Source organism: Manacus vitellinus, unplaced genomic scaffold (genome assembly GCF_001715985.3).
Source record: "Manacus vitellinus isolate BGI_N305 unplaced genomic scaffold, ASM171598v3 scaffold_8_pilon, whole genome shotgun sequence".
Taxonomy (NCBI): domain Eukaryota; kingdom Metazoa; phylum Chordata; class Aves; order Passeriformes; family Pipridae; genus Manacus; species Manacus vitellinus.
In genome coordinates, this window is record NW_021940864.1 from 18,075,540 (window position 1) to 18,093,161 (window position 17,622).

General features: G+C 36.5%; 1 protein-coding gene across 2 annotated transcripts in view; it reads right to left on the reverse strand.

Annotated features, from left to right (window-relative positions):
- ZFAND3 (zinc finger AN1-type containing 3) overlaps positions 1-17,622 on the reverse strand; it is a 135,535-nt gene that overhangs the window by 35,423 nt on the left and 82,490 nt on the right. For both annotated transcript variants that reach the window (XM_018085191.2, XM_029965039.1), the window contains exons 4-5: positions 13,613-13,792; positions 3,082-3,147 (exon numbers count right to left, since the gene is read on the reverse strand). In XM_018085191.2, coding sequence (XP_017940680.2) covers positions 3,082-3,147; positions 13,613-13,792 — 246 coding nt within the window. The remainder of the gene's footprint in view (positions 1-3,081; positions 3,148-13,612; positions 13,793-17,622) is intronic.

Sequence of the window (17,622 nt, forward strand, 5' to 3'; positions counted from 1 at the left end):
TATCAGTTTAATGATTTTGTGGTTTTGGCTCTAGCTGAAAATTTGTGTAGTTTTATTTCCAGAACCTGACCTTCCTGGAACTCCTAAAAGGCTATCCTCTCAATTGTACAGGTTCAGCCTCAAAGCATTTAGATTCCTGGCACATGTCTTAGTATAAGAACATCAATAAACTAGAAACTTCAAAAAGGACCACAGGCCTGCCTAACCACTTTACCCAGGCAGTGAAAGAATTATTTCCATCTTCTAGACTCAAATTTTAAACCAGAAAACACATAGAGCAAAGAGACAGATACTCATCTTGTACAATATAAACACTACCACACCGATCTACGACAGATATTCTCATAAAATCTGAGCTATCTACACATACAACCATACAAAGTATTACAGATGCACATTTCTCATGAACTGCTACTGAGAAATAAAGTACTTAAAACCTCACCGACTTTATGGATATAATGTATGAATTGATTGTATCATTACCACATTTTATCTGCCTGTTTCTACCACCTTTTCTATTGCAGAATTAAAAATTAACTGAGCACACTCACACAGTTCCATCGATTTTTTTTCCATGTTTCTTTAAGCTGCATGAAAATGTTTTAAAATCTGGCTGTTCAGAGTTGTGTAGTAAATCATCATTAAAGTTGTACAGCAGAAAAACAAGAGTAATATGCCACTTGGTACTGCACTTCCACAACATGGGCACCTGATATAAATGGGATCTGGATGCCCTGCAGACTAGAGTAAGCCTCACAGTATCTGCCATCAATCATCACATTACCTAACCATTAGGAAACAAATCAAAATACATAAGAGGCTATACACTAGGCCACACAGTCCCATTTTTTTCACTGTAAAGTCTTCAGACTGCTGGCTCTCAAAAACCTTTGAGGCATCATCCAAACTAATGATTGCAAGGCTTTATTCATTCCTTTCATTATAATCCTTGTCCTGTGGGCACACTGGAATAGAAATACTTTTTACCACAGTGATGATTCTGGAGAACAGGAAGAAAAAAACCACTATTTGGTGTCAGAACACTATTTTTTATCAGAACAGCTCCTACAGCATGCAGGTTGACAAGTGTATTAGGTAAAAACTTTTTTCTGTGAGAGAATTTTTCCTATGTCTTGGTAGATTTATTGTTTTGATCTTTCTTCAATTGTTACATTCACACTAATAAAATATGAAAGGTTTGTGTCTTCCTTAATATCCTCCTGATAGGAACTCCTAAGTAGGTCAAATTTCTAATTTTCTGTCTCAAATGCTGATTGAGGGAACCTTAGGCAAAAACTATGCTTGAAGGGGGAACAGAATTATACAGATGAAATCCAACACAACATTCTTCCTTCAAAGCTCTTCCAGGTAGAAGAAATGTAGAATACTTACAAATATTGCTTCCATCACCTAAATAGCTTCCTAGGAAGAGACCCTAAGCTGAAGTGAATGTAGTGTAAAAGAATGTGCTGGGTTTGACTGAGACAGAGTCAATTTTTTTCATAGTAGTTAATATGGGGCTATGTTTTGGACTTGTGGTTAAACCATGACAAATGTCTGCCTTCATGGTATGCTGCTTATGCCTGAAGATGTCACAGTATTTCTAGGTAATATTTTGTAGTCAACATTTTCTTGTCAATTCCCATGAAAACACGGTAATTTATTTTAAAACCAAAAGTTTGCTAAAAATTCATGATCTGAAGAAGAAAACTGTAACTCCTGGTAACAGGTTTTTATTAGTGTAAGGAGCTATAAATAAAATATGTAGATTACTAAACAAATAATGTAAAAAACATCAGAAATTGAGGTAATATAAAATCATTAGGTTTAGTTGAGTGAAGATGATAGCTGTGGCATCAAATTAAGGTAATCTCATTGCCTTCTTGTAAAACACACTAAATGAATAATATAGAAAAACATAACATATAGAGACCAAACATAGCACAAACTGAAAATAAGAAAACTACAGAGCAGTCAGTCAAACATTTAATGGATATTTTTCAACATGTCTCAGCTTCATCTGCCTTATTCTAAGGAGCTTTTACTGTTGCCATTTGACACTCCAAACAGAGAGCTTACATTCCTTTTTGTTAATTACAAGCATATTTAAAAAAAAATATTCTTACAGTACTCCCAGTTTACTGTATCTATAGCACCATAGCAAGCTTTTAAATTACCCTGCAATGAAAACCAGAATGAAACATTACAAAAGCTAACATGTAAACAAAATACAGTTTAGTAATACCATAAGCAAAGCAGGTTAGTTTGCAAGGGATAAAGTGGCAAACATTCCATCTTGTTTAGGTACATCTCCATGTCTACACAGAAAAGAAAATCCAGTCTTCCTATTCTGGAGAAGTATCTTTCAGTGTCAAACTTCCAAGAGTTCCTTGGCAAAAAATACTCACAGCATTGTCACAGATTATCATGTATCACTTGAGAAGTCTGCACCTGTAGCAAGTGCAAGGTAAGGCAGCTTCTCTGTAACCTTCCTTCACTGCAGAACAAGCCAACTTACAGTATCACATATTTGCTACAAGCTAACAATATACATCTATGGAATAACTAGAGTTCAGCTAAACAACAGTAACTGGAAATACTTTTTGGAAGAATGACTTCAGAGGAAATTTACCTTGAACTCCTTAAAGAATAAGGGTCCTTAATCAAACAGGAATACCCTTCCTTTCTGTACACTCAATATGGCTCAACTGGTACATAAATGAAAACTCTAAAGAGTTTTCTACTCAATACTTAGCATTTCAAGGGGAGGATTTGCAGAACACTATCACAATCATTAGATGTAAATCAAACCAATTACTCGTGCATATCTTGTTTTCACAAAGATTAACTGAAAGAAGAATGTATTTATGAAATTATGTTTAACATAATTCCATAATTAGTTCTCAGAAGAACTATCTGCCATAGTAATCTTTAGATATATATGTTTCTGTCAGCAAAGCAACAATACTTATTTTCATTTGGCATTCACCAGATATGGCTACTACCCTTTACTATTAAACTAAAACCACACAGCTAAATATCATGCAAAACCTAATTCCTTGATCCCCACAAAACACATACCTGAGTCGCAAGATCTTTTGGTTGGTGTGGTTAACGAGGCATGAGCTGTACCTGTGCATGGCCCACCTGGAAACAGAGAATCATATGTCTCAAAATATCACCTGTATTTAGCATTTAAAACTACATCGTGATTATACTTAGCAACATAAAACACTGAGGAGCATTTGTCTTTGGAAAGCACATATGGAAGTATTCAACTACTCAATATTTCTTTCCCAGAAAAATCTGAATATGTCTTGCACTGAAAAAAAATAGATGAAAAGTTGGGATGAAGTTATACTTTGCAAATACTTCAAGAGGCATTTCTAGGAAAATACACACTACGATTGCAATGCTAGAAATATATCTAACTGAGTAACGAGAGGGACAAAGTGATCACTTCTCTGATGTCAACAGGAACCTTGCAACTGATTCCACAGATAACACCTTCCACTTTTATCTTGTCCTCATTAAGTGTTCTAAGTGTGGCACAAGCATATGTTAACAACCTCTTTCCATGTTTTAGGTTTTTCAGCTCTGGACTCTTGCCCACTCATCTTGGTATCTGTTTGGTAGCAAATCACTTTCTGGCTTTTTCCTTAACATGCATCATCGTTGAGGAGTTCTCCAGAGATCTTGTTAAAATAGCAACCAATTGAGTGTACTCAGTGACTTGCAGTAAATATAAATAAATAAACTCCATGTAGGGAAGCCAAGACAAATTGACAGTAACATTACCAGAGGTAATAACACATCATAGCTCTGAAAACTGGATATTATAAATTAGATGATGCTAGAGAGCCTGAAATTGAGTTAGATCTACTAGAGTTTGGCTATCAAAATACCAATAATCAAGTTTGCACTGAACTGCTGGTGATATAGTAGTACTTTGCAGGTAATAGAACAGAGCTTAGTATGACAGGATAACCTTAACATAAGTCTTCATGCCCTGAAAAATACTTTTTCTTTTATATTTTTTCAGTCATGTCATATCTGGAAAGCAGCACTTAAAAAAAAGAAAATAAATTTCTGCAGCTGGGAGGAAAATATGTTAGGAAATTACTTTGGCGTATTTGATTTCAACGAAATGCACTTAGGAACAGCATTTTACACTTCCCATTTTCCAGAGAACCCGTATATTTTTGAGTCTTTTGTTCTCCCAAAAAGTCCCTCTGGCAACATGCACCGTTTCACAACTGCAACAGGTAATCTTTTAAAAGGTGGTTGCAAAGGCCAGCAAGCCAGTGCTTGGCCTGCAGGTAAAACACTAAGGCCGCTCATAAGGGCCTGGCCTGAGGTTAAGTGAAGTATCAGGACATGGAGAAACTACTGAACGTGACATAAGAAATTGCTCTTCATGACATGCAACAGCATAAGCAGTTGGCAGATGCTACAGACAGTATTGCAAGGCATGGTTAGATTTTGGAGGCTCGTAAGGAGGGAGCTGGTGAGAAATGGCTGAACTCCACAGGTAAGTGGAGGGGAGTGGTAGGGACCTCTCTGCAGGGTCAAGTCTGCATATGAGAAGAGTAAAGCTTGTTTGTGCACTGAGGAGGACTGGGAATCCTGGGGTGGATGCCTTTCCTACCCAACAATAAAGCATCCCGAATGGATGGTTCAACCATCCTGGTATCACCAAGGTGGTGCCCTCTTCAGGTCTGATAGCACTGGCAAGCAACAACTGCTTCACAACAACCAGAAATGGTCAAGTAAGCTGAAATAATTTTTTATAACATAACTTTTTCTAGGCTAGAATATAAAAACAATGAAAATATTATCTTGATCTATGTTAGTAATACTATTATAAAAGGCTCAAAAATGCCTGGTCTAGGGTTTGGTGTATTTGGGAAGAAAATCAGAACAGAAGCCTTACTAAGTTTTCTACTGAAACATTTCGAATACCTAAAAGGTTACAGAGCAGGTCTGTTAAGTCAGTCTCAACTTTCAAAGACCAAGTATTTGGTTTCAATATGGAATTTGTGTAAACAATATATACAGCAGGGTATGGAATTTCAATGAACTGCCTTTAGATCACAGCTGCCTCTTAAGATGCAGCAGCTCCTCTGTAAATAATTTTAGTTACGTTCTCCCAATTTTCACTGAATAGACAGTGAGAGGCATCATCACTGTGGACTAACAAATAAGACTAATCCTTGTAATTACGGTACAGTAAATATTTACACTAGCTGATACTTTCAGCATCCAGCTAAATGTAAGAACTTCATTTCTCACTCTCTGAAGTACAATAAGTTGGTATGTATTCTGCACTTCCCTGTGTCAGAGTTTTTCTATTATTTATTCTTCCCTCATTAGGTATTGCTTTCATACAGCTTTGATTTGTATAGCACAGCACCAGAGTTTCAACAAAGAATATCTTGGGATTTGCATGCACGTACACTAGTGCCTAATAACCAGCGAAGGCAGCACGTACTTTGCAGCATTTCCTTCTGCTACTCTTTGTTCCACCATTAAAAATGTCATGCATAATTCAGTACTATGGGCTTGACTGTGCAATTCTGTGTGGAAGCCACTATGCTGAATCTTTGGTATACATAACTGCTAATTCAGGCATCTCTGTACTGTTTGAAACAGGGCAGTATATTTCTCACAGCTTTGATAAAAATTCTGCATGTGAGAAAGGGAAGTCAGATAACAACAGAACACCAGTCCTTCTTGGCTATTCACAAAGGTAGGCTTATAACTTCGCATGATTCAGGACATATATGTATCTTCACTGCCAAAAAAATAACTTTTTCTAGGGTATTTAACTGTGCTAAATTAAACACTTCAGTGGACAGTGAAAGGCCATACATGTCTAGCTTCAAATATAACCCACTGAGCTGTAAGACTTCTCAGCACAAAAAAGAGATTAAAATGGTAGAGATATCTTTTTACTCTATATCCAATTAACAGATTAAACAACAGCTTCTGCTCCTATTTTTCCCAGTGTATGGTTTTTGACATTTGCAACTCCTCTTTCAAACAATAGCAGCCACTGCCCAGTGATAATGTAATCCTAAAAGCTGATTAAAAATATAAAAATACTAAAAGCTACTGAAGAAATTAGAAGAATTGTGAGAAGACTCAGCTTTGCAAATTCAAACACAGAATTAATAAAGGATAAAACAGGATCTTTTAACTTGAACCTTATCATATATTAATACAAAAGGTCTTGTTAATGTAGCGGCTATGTTTTGGGCTTATGATATCCACAGCTTTCTGTAACTTCCTGTTAAATTGTACTCAAAATATATCAGTTTGGAAAAACAGGTTCAAATCCAATTTCTCTAGCTAGCTAGCTGTTCAAAAAATTTTATATATTGCTTGTATTTCTGTAGAGACATTAGTATTGCTATTATTTACTATTACAAATTACTACAACCTCTATATGTTTAAAGTTTTAGACTGCTCTTCTGTATTGTGCACCTCCCTTCCTGAACAACATTAACAATTGCCAAGTAGCATCTGTCCTGAGGACATACCCTGAGTCAGGGTAACTTCTTGTCTCCCCTTCCTAAGGCCTTTGTAAAGTGAAGTGACTCCACTCAGTTAGAACCTCCCATGCAGGAAAAAAGTTAAATAGCAGGGCAGCCCCTCTTTTCTTGCTGTTTGAGGAAGAGCCCAGAGTACACACAAGTGGATTTGAACAGCACTTGGAAGCACTTACTAAGCAGAGAAAGAAATGCAGAACGTAGTGAAACCAAGTTTGTACAAGAGTACGAAGTCTAAATTACAGCAATACATTGAAACAATTTCAGATACCACAAAAACTGCAAGCCAGACAATGAACAAACATGAAAAAAATAAGTGAAGGAGCCTGAAGCCCAGTAACACTTGATCCCAGGAATGTAAGGATACATGAACCCCACTCTGAGCTTTTGGTATTGTGATGGTTCCTTCCTAGGTAAAGTACACTGACCCCTTGCATGCAACAGGCTGGAGGAGGGTAATAACTCAGAGCTGAATTTCCTTGGACAGCAGTGTTTTAGCCAGGAAAGGAAAAAGGTCATGGTTATTTGCAATACAGGAAAGAATCCATCTTGGGAAACCTGTCCAAACCAGTAATCTAGTTGTGTATTTCATGAATTGGTAGAGACATAATCTAATTAATCTACACAATTGAGTTTGAAGACAGTCATTGATTACAAACACCAATACATAAACAAGAAGGAACATAAATCTCTAAATTCAGTCTGTACAGACAGAACACGCTACCTTCAAGGAAAAAAGGTAAAAGAACTTTATAACACTTAAGAACTACTTATTTGCTGCAAATGGGTAAACTACATGATAATTTCAGTGATGTCATTACTAAACAGATAAGAAAGAGGATTATATTACATAAAAATATATATTTTTTAAAATCTGGTTTTACAAACCTGCCTTTATGTACTTCTGGGGATTTTTATCTACATGGAGCTTTTGAAGGAAATGAAACCTGGACTGCTTTTTTGCTGAATGGATGGTAAATTTAACAACTACAATTAAGTACAGGAAGATAGGATTCAGATTCCACCTTCTTCCCTGCTATTGTCTCAACCCCGTTACCTGCTTTTTTTCTCAGTCTTTTCTCTTGTAAAACAGACATTATACTTTCCTACTTTATAGGTGTAAGTTGAAGTGTAAAAATGTGCTTTTGAAACCAGCAGTTAAATTACCTTTTTATAAATAATTTTTATGTAACCTCAATAGCTGTGCAGCTCTAACCCACATTTTTCTTATGTGACTGTGTTTCTGCTTCATATTCCATGGGGTCCTTTCACTTTAATAAATGAGACCCTAGGACACACTGTCTACTCTGCAGTGTGAAGTGACTATAAATCAGAAGGAACAATTAACAGTGGTACTATTCCACTAGTCTTCATTATGTTTCAAAATTACCATGCCACAGACGTGGAAAGAACTGTTCATTTCATAAATCTATGTGCCAGATCTTTGCTTATGATGTTAGAAAACCCAAAAATGTTCTTTAAATGAAATTCAGACTGTAGGGAGTAGACTGAAACTTACAGAAAGATCTACATCCACGAAAAGATGATGAAGATGACACTTCTAGATACTGTTTTATTCAAATTTCTAACTTCCTGTATGTTTTGTACTGGCACCTAATACTAGTAGCATCTCTCAAAAGACAGAGCCCACAACTCAATATGGTTTGAAAGCATTCTTGCAAATTCCTAGAGAAAAAGTGCTTGCATTGATACTAAGAGATATGTATTTTGTGATAAATATTAAAAAAACACAGGTTCAATGATAATCCAATAAAAAACCTCAATTAGTTAATTTTAATATTAAAAACAGTACCAAAACATTATTTGTTAATAGTTTCTAATGAAAACAAGGCTAAAAAAATACCAGAAAATGTAAAACAGCTTTTATGATTCTCTAACTTAATAAAAGAAAAAGCCTGAGAAAATAGCTGGTTCTTATTCTGTGGCACAGAAACCCAAAGATGTCTGTAATAGCAAAAAAAAAAGTCAGATGCATATTCTATATTAGAGATGTGTCTGCTCTTGCTCTGATACAAAACTGACTACATTGAAAAAGAACACATGATAATCTTGTAAGCTGATAAAGAAAACTAGAATTATTCATCATCACCATCACCCAGTCACAGCTTTCTCGACTCTGTCTGAGTACACGTTTAATTTAAAACTAAATCACATCTATCTATCTGGTAGGCTAGTTTTGTAACTCAGCATAATTTTACCAGTTAATGTATTCTTTTGAATCAGAGAAAAACGTACAAATTGGTATGAGAATAAATCAGGTTAGCAATAAAGCAAATAATTTTCTACAACCACTTGTGACAACCAAGATGAAAATAGGCAGCTAGCTTGGGCTGTTTATACATTTAATACTTTACAGAACTAGGTATGCATGTAACTTTCAGAGATGAGCCAGAAAACAAAGTTTCCCATAGACAGAATTAGGAAAAAAAACCCAAACAAAACATACAAAAAACGAAAACATACCAAAACAAAAAAGACAGGATGTACAAAATTGACTCTACTGCAATAAGCAACTGAACTTTCGAAGTTGGGGCATTTAGAAAAGTATGCAATGAATGGCATTCAAAACTATCTGTCATTTTAAAAATCTCTGTCCTTACTTTAAAGGCCCAAATCTCAGTTAAGGATATCATAATAATAATTCAAAATATGAAGTTTTTTCAGAGCATACATAGGAAAGCTGTTATCTATGACTCTACTCACAAACTCAGGCAAAATGCAAAACCTATGAAGTTTTTATAAATTGCCAGAAACCTTTTGCATTGTGTCAGAGAGAAGGCCATTCGACAAGAAAGAAATAAAGAACACACCTGTTTATCCATTTTTCAAAAAGTTAGGTTGAAAAAACTGGCATTTCTTTTTATTCTATTCCACAGACAGAAAAAATATCATTATATTTCTAGTTCTATAGCCTATGTGGCTTTTTACACAGTCATGCTTCAACAAGCAATGAAATTCAGAGTATGAACAGCAGGTGCAGTAGAAAAAACAATCTCTCACCTTTCTTTTATAGAAGCCTAGTGCATCTTTGTCTTGGATGCAGTATGTTTAATGTACATAAAGTAACTTCAATAAAAAAACTTCAAAACTGGGGGTATATTAGTACTTCCAGCAAATGCAAATACTTAATAAAACAAACAACCGAAAACCATTCTTCAAACTTACCTTGCAAAATTAAATATTTGAGATAAATTAAAAATGTTTTAAACACTTAGTTTGATGAGCAATAGTTTGAATTCTGGAGGGTATACAAAAACTAGCCAAAGTTTCAGTCATGAAATAATTTTGTATTTGGGCATCTAAAATTCAGCACACACAGAGGTAAGGTGTGGTCAGTGATCATCACCTTCTTTCTGGGCTGAAATCTCCAGTGTATTTTCTGATATTCACAGTAATATCTCAGATCTTTGTTTATCTTCTTTTAAATTCTTCAATGTAGAAATGAAGAGCATTTAACTGTTCTAGAAACATCAGATATTCCTTTTGTCCTTTTTCAACTGTGGTTCTTGCTATTCAAGGAGGCCAAGAAAAGTTAAGCACATAATTAAAATAAAATCCTGTCAACCCAAGCTAAAAACTACTGAAATACCAAATCTGATCAAGCTGCCAGAGTCATTGTTCTTCCATTGACATTTCTCCTGTCACATAACAACAGAGTTAGTTTCAAACCTGCACAGTACTAGCTTTAGCTCTACTCACATAGTGACAGAAAAATAATGTGACAGCCCCAAAGAAAGCAATGAAGGCCTGAAACTAAGCAAAATTATTCCATGTGCAGTGTGACCTTTTCTTTACCAAGATACATAGAATCTTGCTTAATAAGCTTAAGAGTGGTGGTGGCTGAAGGTAGGGACAGAGAGAAACAAGGTCTATTGTCAAATCCATTTTTTCCTGTCTGCTAAAAATAGTCAAAAACCTTGCCCACCCAATAAGAAAAAGAAATCTTTGACAGAGCAACTGGCTGATATGGTGACTGATGTAGAAATAACTACCCTTAGGACCTCCTAAATGAAAGGAGAAGATGGAAGGGAAAAATGAGAATAGATGAAACTTATCTGCACATAAAGCAGCAGAAGAACAAAAGTTAGACTTATTTAACCACCTGTTAAGAAAAAGATAATTAAAAACTGTGCAAATCTAGACTTAGTAGAGATACACCAACATTGACATACTCTTTGTCTGCAAGTTTACTTCAGAAAATTGACTGCAACTGATGAGACCTGAAGGTTCTGGATAGAAACAGTCAAGTCAAGAATTATATGTAGGGGCAAAAAAAAAAAATAGAATTTTGTAGACTATTCCTCCCCCAGTTGCAACAGCATTTTTTAAAAATTAGTGATCAGTAATATTTCATAAAAAAACCTCCTCATGAGAAGGAGGGGGATAAAAGCACTGAAGTTGCATCATTGTCTCTGGGCATAAATCTTTAATACATTTTCACTGATTGTAAATATAAGATTGAGAACTACCTTTCACCTGCTAGAGGGAGAGATATTAATCGGCAAAGCAACCACTGCGATAGGTTACTCTTCAGAACTGAGGGTGGTGGGAGAAGGAAAGCCACTACAATCTAGGTATGTATGTAAGACACTCAGGAATGCAAATGCAACTTGCACATAAAATCAAAACAGTTACAAAAATATTTGCGATTGTCAAACTGAACTCTTGCAAAATACAGTCCAAGGAACTTTTCTCCTGTATCATTCATTCTGTGCTGAAAAAGGAAATGGTTACTTTAAAGCAAGTACAAAAAACCTTCACTTCCTCTTGCACAGAGTATGTATCTTATCCACAGGAGATTTCTATGGTTCTCTTCAGTTGTCATAACATGAATTAATTTGCCTAAATGATTTGCTGCAATTTTATCCACTCTTTTTACCCTATGGACTCAAGTACTGTTGCAAATACCTCTCTTCAAAATCTTGAAAAGAAAAAGAGGGGTGTGGCATGCACCATGAGAATCTTTCACTAGTAGTCCAATTTTTCCACACTTTGATAGGGATTACCATAATGATCCCATACATTGGTTTCTGATGAATACCACAATTCTATTCAGAACAAAACACAGTTGTACATCTTCACATGGCAGTGCAAAATATGAATCTTTGAAGAACACAGTGGGAACAAGAGCAGTGTGTGCTTTATAGAACATGCTGCAAAACAAATAACGTTGTACAGAAAAAACCACCTTCAAATTAAGATCAAAAAGACATTTAAAATTTGGACATGCTTCATTACAGAAAGAACCTTGTACATAGAGACCATTATCCATCAGAAAAGCTCCATCTGTGTATAATTATTTCTGGTAAATGATATTAAGCATCATTAAAGAGATAGTGAGGATGTGAGAGAAGATAGAGAGAGCTCAAGCTGTAAATAAATCTCTCTACTGTATTTCACTTAAAAACACCCCATCAGGAAGTCATAAAGAGGGGGTTTTTTACAGGTAATATTTTCAAATGCTCTGCAGGCTGTGCTGCCTAATATCCATCACGTTCATTGTATGTTCACAGGCTTGCAGCAACTCAGGATGAAGGACACTAATTTCACTCTCATCCCTGTAATCACCTTCTCACTTACCAAGTCCTTCCCATCCACAAGAGAGATACATTGTTGTAATACAATTTAATTTCTACCTGAACAAATTTTCAGAAAACCTGACCCAGTAAGCATTAGAGGAGCACCCAGTAACACTAAATAGTAGATCCTGGCCAGTAAGCCTGTGAAGGCCAAATGTGTTGCTGAAGCATAATGTGTTTTCCTGAATTCTCCAGGAAGGTTGTTTTAAGGCCTTGTTTTTACGGCAGGCTACAGGTTTCCCCTGAAGAAGCACTGGACAGAAGGAAGAGATGAAGGGTGGTCAGCAGCAACTGTGTATGTGAAGGAGAGACAAGAGTTACATGGCAAGTTCAGTCTTACTACAAGAAGTACTATCAGATCATTCACATTTGAACAGCGTTGTATCTCTGACAATATTCTCAAAGAGAAAACAATATCTCAGTTTAAAAATTTTACTTTAGTTAGTCTAATAAGCTACCGCAATCCCAAAATCATATTTTATGCTTTGTCCACACCCAATCTGCATTAGTAAAAGCTCTTCAGACCTGTAAAGAGAATAAATACTTTGGCAACTCAGCAAAATCATCCCATGCAAACAGTTAACACAACTGAAAGCAAGTATATTGAAGATTTTTTAGTCCTAGTGCTTTGTCAGCATTGTTATTTCCAGCAGTTGCCTCAATATTGAAGAACCAGAGTCGCTTTTGCAAATTTCCTACTGAAAACCCAGCATTTTCTTGCCATGTGTATATCTATTTACTGGCCACAACCTAAAGTATATTCAGTTCAAGACGGTTTCTCTCCATAGAGCACTTTCTAAAATAAAGCTACAATTGAAGGAAAATGAAACTACAAACTACACATTGAAGCTTAGGTTGTAGAATGCAGATTTTAAAACTCAATATATTAGATACAGGATGAACTTATTATATAAAGGTTTTGAATAATTTAAAAGACAATTTTGTCTCACTGTGTTTACTAATTTTTACCATCCTAACTTACCTTTGGGGAGAATTTTTGCCTGACAGTTCAATATAAAAGAAAGATGGGTCATGAAAGAATAGATGAGTTACCACATGAAACAAGCTTTATGTAAGCAGCCCCTCAGACAAACATGCGTTACAGTCAGTGTTATGTGCAACTGCAGTAATTAAAAACCAACATGTTTTAAAGTCAAATTTCACAAGATACTGGCGTTTATGCTAGAATATATATATGAATTTACCAGCAACGTGAGGAGTTTCTCAAAATTAAATTGTATACTGCAGTTCAAATGGCCATAAAATTAATTAAAAACCTCTGTGATTAGTTTGTTCTTTGGTTAAAGCCATCAGTGTCTATTTTGTGAATAGCTTCTAACCTTTTCCTTCGCCCCAAAAGTCAGGCCGTTTACTTCCAAAGGGAGTCAGTGAAACCCAAACCTGAGAACAAAGCCAAATGTTTATGCCTCCTTCGCTTTCACTTAGGAGTCGTGCACTTACATTCCTCTTTGCTTGGTGAAGTTACATTCAGTTCTGTCAAAAGCTGCTGGTTGGAATTAGCGGCCTGCGTGGTTAGAGAGGTATTGCTGTTGTCACTGTTCGTTTCTCCAGAGAACAAATCTGACTGGTTGTTGCTTGTGCTGGGAGTAGAGTCATCGTCTGGCTGTTTCTTCTGGAAATCTATCAAAACCAAGATTTCATATGTCATCCCACTTGCTCAATCTAATCATCAAATTTTACGCGAAAGAACCCCCCCCCAACATAACAAAAGTAACCCCAAAACACTGCCAGGGGTATAATCATTCTGATAATTTGTATATCTCATACAACACAAAGGGCAGCCTTTAAGTTTTTACTTCAGATATAAACCAGCTTAGAAGTTACTTGCTGAAGAAAACAGCTTCAGAACTACACAAACGTCCTGTTTCCCCAGCCTTTCAAAAGTACTCAAAGTTACCACAGCACACAGTATCATTTTTAAAAGGATTCACACAAAGCATGTACAGAAGCACAAAGGAGCAAACATCCAATGAAGGAAGAACCAAGGTATGTAACACAGCACTAAGGAAATCTTACACTTCTCACTGCCATTATATAAAATCCCACAAGTAACAGTGTAGACAGCTATAGTTCCAGGTTAGCATGGGGGAGTTGGTGAGGGATTGCCTTTGCATCATTGGTTTGATGGGGATTTGGGGGTAATGTGTGTCTGCGACACGTGTGTTGGGGTGTTTCCTCCTTCCTTCACTCACTCCAACATTAACAGTATTAAAAGCTGTTCATTGATCTATGAGCAGAGAATCAGGTATAGAAAATAAACCACTAAAATACATTAAAGCAATGTATAAATGATTTGGCTTCAAAGTTTTCCTTTTTTTCTGTTGGTCAATAAGTGCTAGGTCACAGTTGTCTCCAAATTGCCCCCATAGTCCAAATTCGATGTCTTTGACAGATACCATGCTCAGGCCTACCTTGCCTCCAAAGCGGATTCAGGTTCAAGGGGAAATATTTTCAAGTGCAAATCCCCCACTGAAAGCTTTTTCTCAAACCCACAGTCTTAATACCTGATTGATCGTAGCATAAGTCTCAGTTCCTACCACCTACACTACTGGATTTCAGTCTGGCACACTCTGCCTCTGGAGAGCAGCCCTCTCAGCCAAGCAGATTTTGGTTTGTTTAACATTCAGTTTTCTCCCAATGCAAAGGCATCCCTTCCTTGTAAAGAAGTGCATCACCTCTTGGTATTCCAAGATACTTTTTTTGTAAATGACATATAAAGGTAGAACTTATTCAATACCCAAATAAATCATTCAATCAGTATTTGATTGCTCATTATTATATCATGGCAGAGAGAAAAACAGAGCAGTCTATAAATATTTGCAGATGATGTGTTAGAAACACAGGTTGCCAACATGACTCACTGGGATTGGGAAGCATTACAGTCAAACAGTCCCTAACTGCTGATTTAGGATTTAAGTGATTTGCCAGAAAAAATAAGCTATAATTTCTGCTGTGGAAGAGTCAGCCAGAAGTCCACATTGAAGAGGAAGAAGCTCAAAGCCAGGGAGGTGGAGAAGGGGAAGAAGAAATATGAGGAGGAGGAAGAAGCAAGTGGCAGGCAGGAAATCATCCACCTTCACAATCCAATTCTGAAAAACCAGTGGGATGCTTTTTGTCAGGGACAAGTTACTGGACCCAGAAAGATCTCCTACTCGGGGCTCACTAGTTATCAACAAAATTTCACCCAAATTTGGCTCATGGATATTATTTGTATGTTTGTGCAATCAAGAAAGCCTCAAGCACTTGGGATTCTGCACCAGCCACAGTCAGGCAGCTGCAGCAGTTGTAGGAGTTCAGAGCTGTCATACAGCAGCAAATCCACCATGGCTGTGAAATGCTCTTTGCCTCCACGAACCCACGACTTCATGTTCAGAACAACATTTACTCAGACTGCAAATCAATTAACTTTCAAAAAAGTCTTAGCCTGCTCAGTTGTGTGGAACCCAAGAATATCTCCTGTCCCCCTTTTTAACCACGTTTCCACCCCACATTTCCACCACAGACGAGGGTACTTGAGGAAAGTGTTGAGACTGATGATCCCAAGTGCCCTGAAACACATGAACTGTGACTGAAGCTGTACCACTCAAACTACAGCAAATCATTAACAGCTGCTTTAGTAATGGGGTGTCAACAGCAACACAGCACAGAGGTTATATGAGCTGCATTATATTTGTTCTGTGTATTCTGGAGGGCATTTGGCTTCTGTCAAGCAGGACTCTCCTTAGCACAAATAACTTGCAGATCACCTTGCTCTCCCCACAAGCACAATAAAAGCTGGCAACAGTTACAGGAGAGTTGTGTCTGAATAAATCCAGTTAAGCCTTAACTGCTTAACAAATAAAACAAAACAAAAATACACACACGATACAGGCGAAACCCTGGCAAGTTTTGAAAGGTAAGCTTTATTCTGATTAAAATCAGAACGTAGTTCTGTTGACAGAACAATGACCTCTCCTAATAATCTTAATACGGAAAAAACAGAACAAGAGTTGGCAAGACATTAATCAACATTTCCAAAAGTTCCTATTTAATTGGGGAGGCATGCAAAACACTTTATTTTAAATAATTTTTTTCCTTCATCTTTACTGAGACTTCCAATCTGCTAGCAAATTTTATGCAAAAATGCACAAGACGGACCAAAAATCCATCAAATCTGCATCACCCTTTCCCAGTTAATGAAACACATCTTTGCAATTTTTGACAGAAACTTCAATTGCTACACAGGTTTAGTGGAAGCAAACTTTCTCCATTTGTCAGAAAAGATGTTTTCTCTTTCTTCTCAACACTGTCTCCTTTTCCAAAGTGCCTTCAGGTTTGGGGGGTTTTTTGTTGGTTTTTTTTGGTCATTGTGATGGATTTTTCTGTTAAAGTGCAAGATATCCTGTTGTTAGTTTTATGGGGGAGTCAGCCTCAAAATAAGACACGAAAATTAGCCATTTCCTGCATGGGGGAATAACAGAAGGAAAGATCTATCAATAAAATGCATGAAATGCATTCAGTAAACTATTACTGGATGTCAGAGAAGCTGCTAGTAGTAAGTAGCAACACTGTCAGTCTTCTAGTTCCATAATCCTTTTTCTCTGTTGAGTTTAAGGGTTGCTCCCAGCATCTCAACAAGCTGAGCAGGAGCAGAAAATCTTAGGCACTGGATGTCAGTAGTGTAATTTTTGTTTTGTTGCTTAGGATTTCTCTGTAAACAAAACAATGACTATGTGCATATACTGACGTGATGCAAATGTTTCATATTCTATATATACAATAAATTGAAATAGCTTAGACTAAAAGAAAGGCAAGAAGCCGCATTTGTTTCCATATTTCAGGTGAGAAGTTCTTTTGCAGGATAATCTTTTGCCCATTTGTATTAATAAAATAACATTGCTAATGAAGGCCATTGCCTTTACAGCTTCCGATTCTAACCCATAAAACCAGCATCTTCCACACAGCACTAAAACTTGCCAGTTCATTTGTCCATTTACCGTGACCAGGTTAGGATGATCAATCAGAAAGAGCCCCAGCATGTTTATTTCACCCATTACCTCAAGATCAAACAAATATCTAGAACATCCAACCACTTCCATCACCTAAAATACCTGATTCTGTGACACAAAAAATCAGACAATCCCCATTACAGTACTTAGTTTACTTTAGCCATCAATGTCCAACAAAATACCTAAGAAAATCTTGAGTCCTCAACTTTTGCTTAACTTTAAGGACTCTGTGATCAAGCAAGAAATGACTCTTCGGCTTCTGGTAACTTCCATGATTACAGTCAGTTGAAACTTGAGGTGAAGGCAAATATGAACTGTATCAGCATGTCATAAAGCATTTTCTTTTGAAAAAGACAAGCATGACAAAGCATTACATGCAATTAATACTAAGTCAAAGAGTTTCCTCATTTGCCCTCATGCTATGGTATAAGACATTATAGCATCTCTGAAATTCCCAAAGAG